This window comes from Ostrea edulis, chromosome 1 (assembly GCF_947568905.1).
Source record: "Ostrea edulis chromosome 1, xbOstEdul1.1, whole genome shotgun sequence".
NCBI classification, from domain to species: domain Eukaryota; kingdom Metazoa; phylum Mollusca; class Bivalvia; order Ostreida; family Ostreidae; genus Ostrea; species Ostrea edulis.
In genome coordinates this window covers 92,771,891-92,784,390 of record NC_079164.1, presented here as the reverse complement: position 1 = coordinate 92,784,390, position 12,500 = coordinate 92,771,891, and the positions used below count along the sequence as shown (strand labels likewise).

At 37.1% G+C, this 12,500-nt stretch overlaps 2 protein-coding genes across 4 annotated transcripts in view; one reads left to right on the top strand and one right to left on the bottom strand.

The window, feature by feature from the left end:
- Window positions 1–12,500, top strand: part of LOC125673805 (nucleolar complex protein 2 homolog) — an 89,581-nt gene that overhangs the window by 45,407 nt on the left and 31,674 nt on the right. The window lies entirely within an intron of this gene.
- The window catches only part of LOC125673815 (uncharacterized), a 29,261-nt gene continuing 26,334 nt past the window's right edge, over window positions 9,574–12,500 (bottom strand). For both annotated transcript variants that reach the window (XM_056166290.1, XM_056166300.1), the window contains one exon: window positions 9,574–11,547. In XM_056166290.1, the coding sequence (XP_056022265.1) occupies window positions 10,661–11,326 (666 nt within the window). In that variant the 5' untranslated portion in view covers window positions 11,327–11,547 and the 3' untranslated portion in view covers window positions 9,574–10,660. The remainder of the gene's footprint in view (window positions 11,548–12,500) is intronic.

The following is a 12,500-nucleotide window of genomic DNA, read 5'->3' as shown; positions in this document are numbered from 1 at the left end:
ATTTAACTATAAGGTAATGTAGTTTTCTGATCGGGCTTGGTTGAAGTTTGAAAAATCGCAATAATTTAGCCAAATTCTTTTGAAAACGTCTACTTGAGTCTTCTAGGCGCGTTTTATTAAGTTATAATACCAAACATTCAATAACAGCGAAGTTTGGACAGGAAAATCTCTTACCGGGAAAAAACACTCGCAAAAGAATTAAATTAATGATTGCATGTTTATATCACTTTAGATGGTGAAATCATCCTACATAAGAGATCCATTCTGTAAAATTTGGTGTAGCTGTCCACCTTAAAGCTAATCAAGGGTCTTGTAACAGGCAACTTCGATGGAAATGCTGTCCCAAACAATGAGTAGAAATGACGATGTCAGTTACGCGCTCTAAAAATTGGATATTTCCTTTTTATTGTTTTGAATTTTATGTTTCCTCGACATTAGGCATGCTTTTGATAAAATTCTGTTAATATTAGTAAAACATTTTGAAGGAAACTTTTGTTAAATTTGAGCAATAGAATTTTTCATGTATTAATTCTTGACCACAGAGTTGTCAACACAGCGGTGGTCTGATCGAGGGCGAAAACATCAGCCATGCCCACGTGAGAAACTGACGATGACGCGTCACCGCAGTAGAAATATATATGTAAATTATTAGTAAAATGACAATAACAAGAAAACACGTCTTGTAAGATAATATTACTTTTTGGTTAATACTACAACATATGCAAATAGGTTGGTTTTTTTTTAGGACATTGCAATGTAGAACTTGGGCCTTCCTGACCCCGGCATGGAAAATTTAGCTTTCGGATCTAACCGGGAGGGCACGATTTGTTACGATTAATTGGAAAGCAAATTAATTACTTATGAGGAGGTGGTGGCTCAGTGGTTAGAGATTTCGTTTCGTGACCGTTAGTTCGTGAGTTGGAGTCCCGCTCATACCTTGGTCGCGTCAAAGCTAAGACGTAACTAGATGCTGTCATAAGACAGTAATACCCGCACGCGAGTGTTTGCCTTTAAATATACTCTGTCGTACTTGTGTAATTAACAAAGAAGCTTATACCTTAATCGCTTTAAACTAAGACATAACTAGGTGCCGTCATAAGGCAGTAATACCTGCACGCAAGTGTTTGAATACTTGTGTAATTAGCAAAGAAGCCACAATAGTTGCCATATAAGATACCCCTATACCATATGTGTTTTTGCTGCATATGTCAAGATGTATTTAATGTGTTGTTGGGCAAGTGCCCTGGTATCATCCCCAAATCTATTTCATAATTCAGTTGTTGAATTACATCTGAAACAATTGAGGTCCTGACCCTTTAACCATATGTATTCCTGCTGCACATTTAAAAATGCATTGAGTATTCTGATGGACTAGGGCCCTGGGGTCATCCCAACACCCATAATTTTTTTTATTGTTCAAATATCTTTAAAATGATTGACATTCCAACAAGTTTCTTGTTGCACATGACACAATGCACTGAGTACCAGGTTTTTGTTCGTCGTTTTCCCACCCCATTTGCCCTTCAAGGTGAAAAAGAAAATTCTGAAAACTTATTGCACATCTACAGGACACTACCAATCATCTTCCAAAAGATTATTTGGCCTCTGCGTAAATCATAAGAGAATTTCTAGGAACCAGGGTTTTTTTTTCTTAGAAAAAAAACATCGTTTTTCGACCCCATTTGGATCCTAGGGTGAAAATGAAAATTTGGAAACCTTATTGCACATCTACAGGACACCACCAATCATCTTCCAAAAGATTATTTGTCTGCTGCGTTAAATGTATGAGGAGTTCTAGGGACCATTTTTTTTCTCTCGAAAAAAAAAACACCCATAATTTTTTTTACTTCCAGGGTAAAATTAGAAATTTTAAAACCTTATTGCACATCTACAGGGCACCACCTTACATATTCCAAAAGATGATTTGGCTACTGCTTATAATAAAAGAGGAGTTTTAGGTAGAAGAAAAGTGTGACAGACGGACGGACGGACCTGGGTAACAACTATATACGTTTTTAAGAATGTTCGGGTATGATAAATAGGTAGTGACTGTTCCTTTGTTAAACGCTCAGCATTGAGAAGAAAGAGTCGCGGGACTGAAAACAGAGACCCCGTGTCTCGGCAGGCATGGGCAGAATAATGAACCGTTGTTGCTACGGCCCTGGGTGCTATGCACAAGTTAAAATTTGTTTGCACTTCTTCTGGATAGAATTTTTGCAAGAAAACCTTTTTGGACATTATTTTTGCAGACATCTGCAACAAGTAAAGGCAATGAAACGCTGACCACACCTGTACATTTATACTGTAAGGAGTTGGACATTTTGATATGTAAAAAAGGCGTTAAAAATGTCACTGCAGGAAGTAATATTTTGATATCAGAATGAAGTTGACAGCCGTATCCTGCTCCAATAGCCTTCCAAAACAAAGGACATGATGATTTACTTATTTATATTTCATCAGCTTGTATTGGGAGCAATCTAATTAAAATTAGATGTTGGATCCGCTCGCATACTCGCTACACAAACATCTAACAACATCCCGTAGAGGGTCACGTCAGAGGTCAAATTCGATTGACCAATGAAATCACCGCTGTCAAAATCATTGAATGTTTGTTGAAGCCGATAAGTCTAGAGTGATACCGAATTTGACCTCTGACGTGACCCTCTATGGGATGTTTTTAGATGTTTGTGTAGCGAGTATGCAAGCGGATCCAACATCTAATTTCAATTAGATTGTATTGGGAGTAACATTCTTTTCATACTCTCATACATGTACTGTGTAATTACATGTATTGATTCAGTAACATGCATTACCAATCTGAATCAGACAAATCAGTTTGATTATGGCCTCTGACCAGCGTACATTGCATGGTTTTGACACTCTGACCAGCCTACATTGCATGGTTTTGACACTCTGACCAGCCTACATTGCATGGTTTTGACACTCTGACCAGCCTACATTGCATGGTTTTGACAGGTTCTTTCTTTTCCCAATCTGACTGGCATGTAACATACCAAATGATATCTTCGACATAACATATGACTAATTAGTTCATACATATAGCTTATGACTGATATTGGCTGTATAACTTATTCCAGATTAATATTTTTTCTTAAACTGATATTCAAAACTGTAGATGCCAGATGAATTAGGGTAAGCTAACAAAGTTGAACCAACAACCTAGACTTGTATATCGAGTCCAAGAGTCCATTCTAAAAGTTCTCAATCGGTCCATTCTAAAAGTTCGCAATCGGTCCATTCTAAAAGTTCTCAATCGGTCCATTCTAAAAATTCACCGAATCTGAACTCTTATACTATAAATATAGTATAATGTCGACTTCTTCGAAATCTTGGTAGTGACATTTGAATGGAGTTGATGAATAAAAACAATTGAATTCTTTGTATGATATACATCCCACACAGCTCATATCTAATCGACATTTATCGCATGAAAGCATTTACTATGGGGTATAATGCAAGTCATTATGCTGTCATCATGCATCCTCACAGTAAAAGAACTCGTCTGATGCGTTGATTCTCAGACAGACAAGGATAACGCGCGCCTTTGATGGGGTCTATCATCGTCTGCTGTCTTGCAAACAGTTGAAGAATGTGTTGCGTCTGCAATTTTTCCATGAAAATGACTAGTCCATGGCTTAACACGAAATCCTTAATATATCATGAAAAAAAAAAATACAAATGTGATAAAACACTGCATCTTTCAAGATTTTGAAAGGTTATATAAATGGAATTAAATATTTAAAGAACGCTTGTCCCAAAAGTACCATTCCTCAAATGTCTTCTCTAAACAGAGATAAGTGCACGCCCACGTCATTTCCGTTTACCGGTTTTAAACGCATGTAGGCGTACGGTTTTGCTGTGAAGAAATCAATAACGTTGTACTACGTTATTGTGCCAAAATAATTCAGATTATTGCGATATTTTTTTTTATCTTCCGTGTGTATTCATTTGTGAACTAAAATGAACCAAAAATTCTTTGCCGTATGCGATGCGCTTTTATATATAGGTCTTGCCAATACTAGTACGTTAAGGAACGTGGGGGCCATTATCGCATGCAGCATACTACTCTCTGTGCGTATAATGATAGTAGTGTATTTAATCAATAGGACACCACAACAACCCAGACACTGCCTTATAAGGACAGAAAGTTCTCGAATATTACGAGAATAGTGATGCAGTAGAGCTGACGCCCTGTCTGGCTCAGGGCGCATCTTTTTGTGCAGTATTAGACCATCATTATTATGGACCAACATCAATCTAAATTATCTTTTTTAAAAACAATACTGGTTTCATTTATATGCAAGAAACAAAACACACTCAGATATAGTTGGTTTTTGTTTACAAATTGGAAATTCTTCACGTGTTTTGATATTAAGAATGGGTGTAGCTGCGTCTGATATAGTTTATCGTGAATGATTTGTGAACAGTCTTAGAAATTCACAACTGTGTGATTCAGAAGAATGTAACCAATGCATGTTATGTCTGTGATATTGGTTCAGAGCAGCAACAGACGTATTTAATAATGTACATGTATTATTATTATTATTTTTTATTTTTTTTTACCGTTTAAGGCTTGCTGCCAAATACGATCAGTACATACAAACTCACTTATTGAATTCAGCTTTGTACATAAAGTTCATATCGCAATATATCGTACGTTTAATTGGGATTAAATTTTGTTCCGTGACACAGCACTATTGGGTATTGATCTATAGTAATGAATGTGCGCAGATACGTTGGTGTGTTACAAACTGCGTATATTATATTGTACATATACTAAGTAACTTTTTACCAATATGAACAATTCATAAACACCCAACCAATGTTTTATTCTGATATTTCAGAAAACGTGTATTTGAGAGTTATTTAAAGATTTTTGGCAGATTGCCCATTAGGTCATTCAAAGAAAGCGGTCGAAATCGATAACTGGACCGTATGAAAAAATGTGCATTAAACTTTTAAATGGCATTTACGTCATAGAGTAACGGTCTTGTTTGGCAGCATGGGAAAGCGGGTTGTCAACGCTTAAAAAGAACTAAAGATCGGAAAGATTGCTTGAATAGCATTGGGTCCATGTAAATATGTGTTTTGTTCTGTATGGTTTGTACGCTTTGAAATTAGAACCAGGTCCCATGTCCGAACATTTTAAAGAAAGAGTATAAAGAGAATATTACAAACCTATTCCACATCACACCACATCTTATCCTGAGACCTCACTATCAACGCGATATCACAATAGCAACCCAGGACCCCAAACTAATCAAATTAGATGTTAGGAAGACAATATCTTTTTTATTGTATGTATTTGTAAAACGTCGAGTGTCTGTGGTTAAATACACTCGCAATCGCCACTCCAATATTATCCTGAGACCCCATTATCATCCCCGAGACTTCAATATCATCCCGAGACCCCTGTGTCATCCCGAGACTTCATTATCATCCCTAGACTCTAATATCATCACTAGAATCCAAAATCACACCGACACTCCAATATCATCCCCGAGACTTCAATATCATCACCGAGACTTCAATATCATCCCGAGACTTCAATGTCATCCCGACACTCCAACATCATCCCGAGACCCCTGTGTCATCCCGAGACTTCAATATCATCCCCGAGACTCCAATGTCACCCTAAGACTCCAAAATCACCCCGACACTCCATACCATCCCGAGAACCCAATATCATCGTGATACTTCAATATCATCTTGATACTTTAAGGTATTTTTAAGGGCCTGAGCCTTTTCAAGCGACAATTGCTTGAAATTGGGAACAATACTTCATTCAAAGAAGTAGCGAAAAAACTAAACCAGTGCATTAAGCTAAATTGGACTCCTCATGACTTTGAATTTGGTCAAGCTTACCTCATTTAAATAACCAGAAACCAAAGAAATTAAGTTTACTTAGCAATGTTGAGGCCAAAATGTTATCTATGGGCCTGTGAAGGAGATTTAAAAACAATAAAGCTACCCAATTTTGTTTCCATTGTTTGGGAATTGAGAAAAATTAAGTAACTGCTTTTTAGCATCGGGAATAGGGCCTTATTTCGGCCACATACAAACCCTTAAAATTGGACTTCATTATCATCCCAAGACTTCAATGAAAGGTGAAGATAGCGAACAGTGATACAGTGATCAATCTCAGAATTCCTATAAGAAATACAAACTTTAGAGAGTTAGAATCCAAAATCATCCCGAGATCCCAATATCATTCCGAGACTTCACTATCATTCCGAGACTTCGATATCACCACGATAACCCAATGTCATCCGGAGCGACTGTTCATTAGGGGTGGTATGGAAATTGATACGTTTTATGCAAAGTCATAACAGGGGGTCTGAATAGGGGTCTAAGCAAAGTCATAACAGGGGGTCTGAATAGGGGTCTAAGCAAAGTCATAACAGGGGGTCTGAATAGGGGTCTAAGCAAAGTCATAACAAGGGGTCTGAATAGGGGTCTAAGAGGTACAATTACTCTTTTTTTTTTCATAACAGAAAGGTTGATGTGCAAGGTGACAAATACAGGTATTTACTGGATGAATGGCCAAGTTCAGGTTTGAAGACACACGCGCTTCCAGATAACTATAGAATTTAGAATTATGCTTCAAAGGACTATAGGTGTGCTACAGGTATTGCGATTGACCCATGTTTTCTGAACTAGTGACAAGGTTATAGGTTTGAGGCTTCGCTGAGGTCAATGTCATGTTTCTGAACCTAATTAGTATGTTAATGGTAAATTCAGGAAATGTTGGATTAGTTTTGTCTCCAACCAGGCAGTACATGCAAAATTTACACGACAAATCATGATCATTACCTTTACAAAGTCCGTACAAAGTTTGCAAAATGCATCTGAAAGGGTAAGAGAGAGAGAGAGAGAGGGGGGGGGGCACCATCAACGTATGGGTATCGCTGTCTTAGAGATAGAATCAAGTTTCAAACTATGACAAAGTTTCTAAATTCGTAAATGACACAGATTTAAGTGTTTCGCATTCTTCACCATGGAGCCAGTCAACGATGGTGTACTATGTCTTAGGAAACACATTCATGTATATTCAGGCCGAGGCCTTTTCGAAAAATTTCTTTGTAACGCGAAAAATTATACGTTCTGTATATCTGAATATTCATAAATGGGGGTGGGGGGGGGGGGGGGGGGCTCACGTTACTGTCCTTTGTGTGACATATTCAGTTATTTTGCGCAACAATTTCTAAATATGGATACAGAGCTACTCATCAAACGAGACTGCTGTACCGCATGTCCACCAATCCTCTAAACACATGATCAGTTTACAAGTACACGAGTATTAGATTGATTGATTGATGTTTTACGTCGTTTTGGCAATATTTTAGTCATTTTACGGCGGTATGAGTATTAGGAATTACAGATTTCTAATAAAACAACTAATTATTAGTGTTTCTAATTTTGTTGTGGACATGAGGTCTCTAAATTTTGTAATGTTTGAAGTACAAATTTCTTCTATGTAAGTATAGTTTTCTGAAGAAGAGGAAGGGGAAAAAAAGTGCGTGAATCCTAGTACATAGTGAAATTCGTCCACCTTCTGATGTTCGTGAACATAACGTGTCTGCATTTCATGCAAAACGTTTTATAAATTATAAAAGAAATCGATTTTGGCGCCAATCTGATGGAATGCAAGGATTCTGGTGTATCGATTCATCTTCCTCCGCGGTACATTTTTTCACTAGAAACAGGGTCATACACGATTTATTTGTCCTTGGTGTCAACAATACGTAGTATAGTTTTTAAAAAGAACATCGATGGTACCTAGTTTATACAGCAACGACAATTGTTTTTGATGAACTCGACAAAGAGAGAGAGCAAAAGAAAGGCGAGAGAAATCTCTGACTTTTTTTTTTTTTTTTACATTTCTAAAGGAAAAAAAACTCTTCTGCATCGATTACTCGAGGGCCACGTGATTGGAGGAGACGCCGACCGGCCGTTGAACTCTGGGGGTGAATTGAGGGGAGGGGTGATACGATCAGTAAACTTAATGTTAGAGATGGTACACGGGCTTACTGTGTCAAAATGATTCAAATTGAAATTTAAACGTATTTATTTATTATGTGTATTTGATACCGATTGTTACACATTCAAACATTAATTTTATGGTCATAATTAATATGCAACGCAGAATTTCCAAGAAAATAAATCCAGATACTAGATATACCACGCGGAAACAACTTCCGGAACCTTACAATAATTTTCCTGTCACTACCACTTCAATTCAGATGTTCCATTTAGATTTTTCATATATAAGTATGGTAATATATGAACAGTATCTTCTAAAGCGATACATATATCTCTGTGTGTACATACACATTTCCAATGTTTTTGCCTTCGATATCGTTACCAAACCAATGATAGCCATTGCCTCATGAATGCGATGCAGTTGTGAACAATGTGTAAATGAATCGTGAAAAATATAATACCTCTACCGACAAAAATAACAGTAGATTGCAAGTATAGTAAAAAATAATTTTCGTTTCGTCAGCGCTTCACGAAGTATGTTGGTATGCGTCGCAGTTTATGCCGTCCGGTATAAATTTTGACGGCACGAACTGCAACGCATTACGCCAGCATATATTACTACGCCGTATCCGGTTTTTCCTCAAACTCAAGTTTGTATTGAAAAGACAGAAGCTCTTGAAATTTAAAAATAAAAAAGAAACGAGAGTTTGGGGGAAGTTTACTAACGAGCACATGTTTTGGAACTCGTTTCTCCCATTATATTCTTGCAGGTTATTTCGGGTGTGTGTGTGTGTGTTTTACCCACCTCTATTGAATATACTTATACATGCAATAGACAACAATTTGCTCTCCATGCAATAGACAACAATTTGCTCTCGATGATGTCAAATTGACAATAATACAAGAAAAAACTTTTAAGATTGAATTGTTTTTATAGAAACAACCAATCTGAATCGCCCCAGATTAAACCAAACCGAAATTATGAAACAGTTGATACTGGTAGAGTGTGAAGATATTCCCAGTTGTTGCATAAATAAGCGTTAATTGCCTTATCATTGGTGACGTCATTCAAACCGATCAAGGCAACCGATTCCTTAATGCTATTGATTCTGATCATCTTTATGAAAGTTGATTTCAAAAACAAATTATTTGTCTTCAGTATAGCATTCATATTAAAACAGTGCAGATGGGTTCACCCGACGGTCATGTGTAGTAAACGAATTGTAAGTGTTCGTTATAATCATGTATTAAAAATTAATTCCCTTCTGTTCCAGTTTCGCTAGACGATGGAAGTGGTTTCCGGCATTTTCTTTTCGACAAATATTTTGAATTCCAAGATGAAGCTCTCTCCAAAACTTGACTTTTCAATGGATAACTTTTTATATGGCTGCTCTGATAAAAAGTTTATCGGGCAATCAAATAAAACTTTGCTCATTGAACCAAGTCCGAAGAAACTTCATGCTGGAATTTCCCAGGTTAAAGTCGGTGCTTGCATCCTCCTTCTACACCGATTTTTGTAAATCATCATACAACCTTTGTATTAACATCCACTGAAAACAAGATCTGAAATATTTTTGTATAATAATTTATTTTACAAGTCAATTCTCCATGGTTCACCCAGAGATAACAAGTTATGTTTCAACAAGAACACATTGCATTGTTCATTGCATTTAAAATGATCATGTACACATTCATTCAAGAAATTCACACATGGGTCGCATACTAGAACTACGTTGCCCTTGACAACCGTCTACCCAATAAGGTTATGGTGCATTCCCGCCATTTCCACTTGGCGAATCAATGAGTTGAAACTTTATAAATTAGTCTGCTAATCATTTATCTAAAAATCTCATTCTTAAAAAAACTATAAAAAAAAACAAAACCAAAAAACTAATAGATGATTAATTATTTCAAAAAGTGACAAGGTATTTTCCATAGTATTTTGAATCGAGACTTGGCGCACTAAGCCCTCCGGTAAATGTTCTAAAAATAGTACGACGTATCGTATCAATGAATATTCAACAGGGAAATTTACCAGTTAGAGTGAGCTATCGATCTTCCGCATGCAACCCATGTTTAACAACATTTCGGGTCAAATTTCGAACATACTCATTAAATTACTCCCATTCTCTTTCATACAATAAATAATTACTTTCTAGCTTCCAAGACTTTTGATGAACATTGATGAAAATGGAATAGACATAAATTAGCAATTATTTACATAGTTTTCCCTGTCCAGTTTTAATCCGAATTAACTTGAAACCTTCGTTGGTGTTCAGTTATGTCTCTCCAAATCAACATTTTTCACCGGAATGTTACTAAATTGTTAACCACTTTCGTTTAAATGTCCGCTGGATTTTTACATATTCCAGTGTCTATGGCTCCGACAAATCTTTGGGCACATTTTGGGATTTCAACATATTGGTTATCTCCAGAATAATGTTTCCTCTGTGATCTATTTGGCTTCGTCGGTTCTGGTTTCAGTTCATGTCTCTAATCATTGTAAAGATATAGAAACTGATCTTCGCCTTCGACAAGGAACTTTGCCACATCACATCAGCGCGCGGGCTGTTATTTGAGAACTCGAGGAATGAGTTCTCGCCTAGTAGGGATTGGCACGTGGTAAGAAAAGAAAAATTTAAAGTCCATCTTGTCGTCAAGATTTAACTTGGATGTTGATCTTCTCGATGGACTTGAGATCCGCTTCACATAGACTGACGTTTTCACTGTTGGGTTCAGATTCGCTATTAACGCTGGAACTGTCTGACTCGCTATGAGTGTAGGAATCATCGTCCTCTTCATCACCACAATCCTCATATTCTTCTTCATCAGGACTCTCCTGAATTGGATCCAAGTTGGACATCGCAGAGATTGTTCTCTGTCGTTTTCTCTGGTCTAGGGTTTTGGGCTTTCTCTTTGATTTTCCGCCCTTACTCTTCCCAGTTTTCTCTTTGATGAATCTGAAGAATGAACTGAAGATTCCTCCTTTCTTCTCATCTTTCACATCAAGATCGTCTCTCGAGTACAACATTTTTTGAATGGGGCTGGTAAGTCCAAGATTAGGAAGCGAGGCTGTAGCACCAAGAGTGATTTTAGAATCACATAGAACGGGCATAGATTTAGTTCCATCTGTTCGCACGGTGTACGTGTACGTGGCTCCACTTTTGTCCCGCAATGTCACTAGGTAAGTCTTCGTCTTCCGCTTCTTGTCACTTTTCCCAGCCTTCGCTTGTTTCTGTTTGGCCAGAGCAATAGCTTTTTTGTGATGTTGTCCAGTAACAAACGGCATGTAACCGCGGGAGGCGTTAGGAAACATAGCCATGATGAACTAAGAAAGTTGTAGTGGTTTCTGGTCAGATACAAACTGTTTGTAAATAAATATTACTCACAACTAGAAGATGCGATTTCCTTAAGCGATCTACACACACTGAGCGTACCCTCGTGTTGCCGTTGTAATTGTATTCAGCCAATATACAATCTAGGACAAGAGACCGTTCTTGGCAAAGTTTCAATTGACGTCTGTCTGGTATCTGGAGTATTCCACTAAAAAATGAGGGGACGATGGTTTCAGAAAGCAACAAATACAAATGAATTTTATTCGATAAAACAAAAAAATTAGTGCTTATTACAAAGCTTGAGATATAATACAGTATATACTACGTTCGTTTTGAATAGAATTGTAAGATCAAATTAGTTTCAACACGAAACATGAAATCATGTTCGAGAAAAATGTACGATATATGGAAGAGTCCATCTTATTTGGCTCTACGCCAACTTCATGTTCGCGCCTTGGCCAGGCAGCTTTGTTTAGTCACATGGTATCGACAAAATCTGGAACGTTCCATTTGTTAAGTTAAGGTGTTTCGTGGAAATTGTTTGGCATGTTTCATGAAGTTTCTATCAACAAGATGAATTATGAAGCTTAAGACTTTTTCATTTACGATACTTGTGATTCAAAACGTCTTATAGCTTGTAATTAGCATTTTTCTTCGGTTTATTTAAGGGAAATACGATGTAAACATTGACGCGCAATATAACTTGATCATCCCTATCAAGAAGTAAACAAACCACGTCCTTATCAACTTGAATGGAATGCCAATGGGATTGTTGTTGTAATCGACCAATCAGATTAAAGACCATTCAAGAGGAAACGTCCCGTTGTCTGTAGTTACCCACGAGGTAGCATAGAAGTGTTTCTAGGTATTGATTTTGGCGCGCTTGTTAAAACATGTACACAATTTATCGTCACTTGAAAAAATTTCCACAAGTTTTTATGACCCGTCGGTACGAGACTGTACCTAGTGACTGGCGGGACGTTCTCTAGCAGTGTAGATCACTGTGGCCAACGAGAATTCACCTACAACTTTATATTACCCTTTGTTTCATCGACTGTTTGAATATTCAAGCTTCCTCGTAGAAATCTATATTTTCCTTAGATGTTTATGTTTTGTATCTTTTGTATTTAAGTTTTATATTGGCTTTGTAAATTGACTACA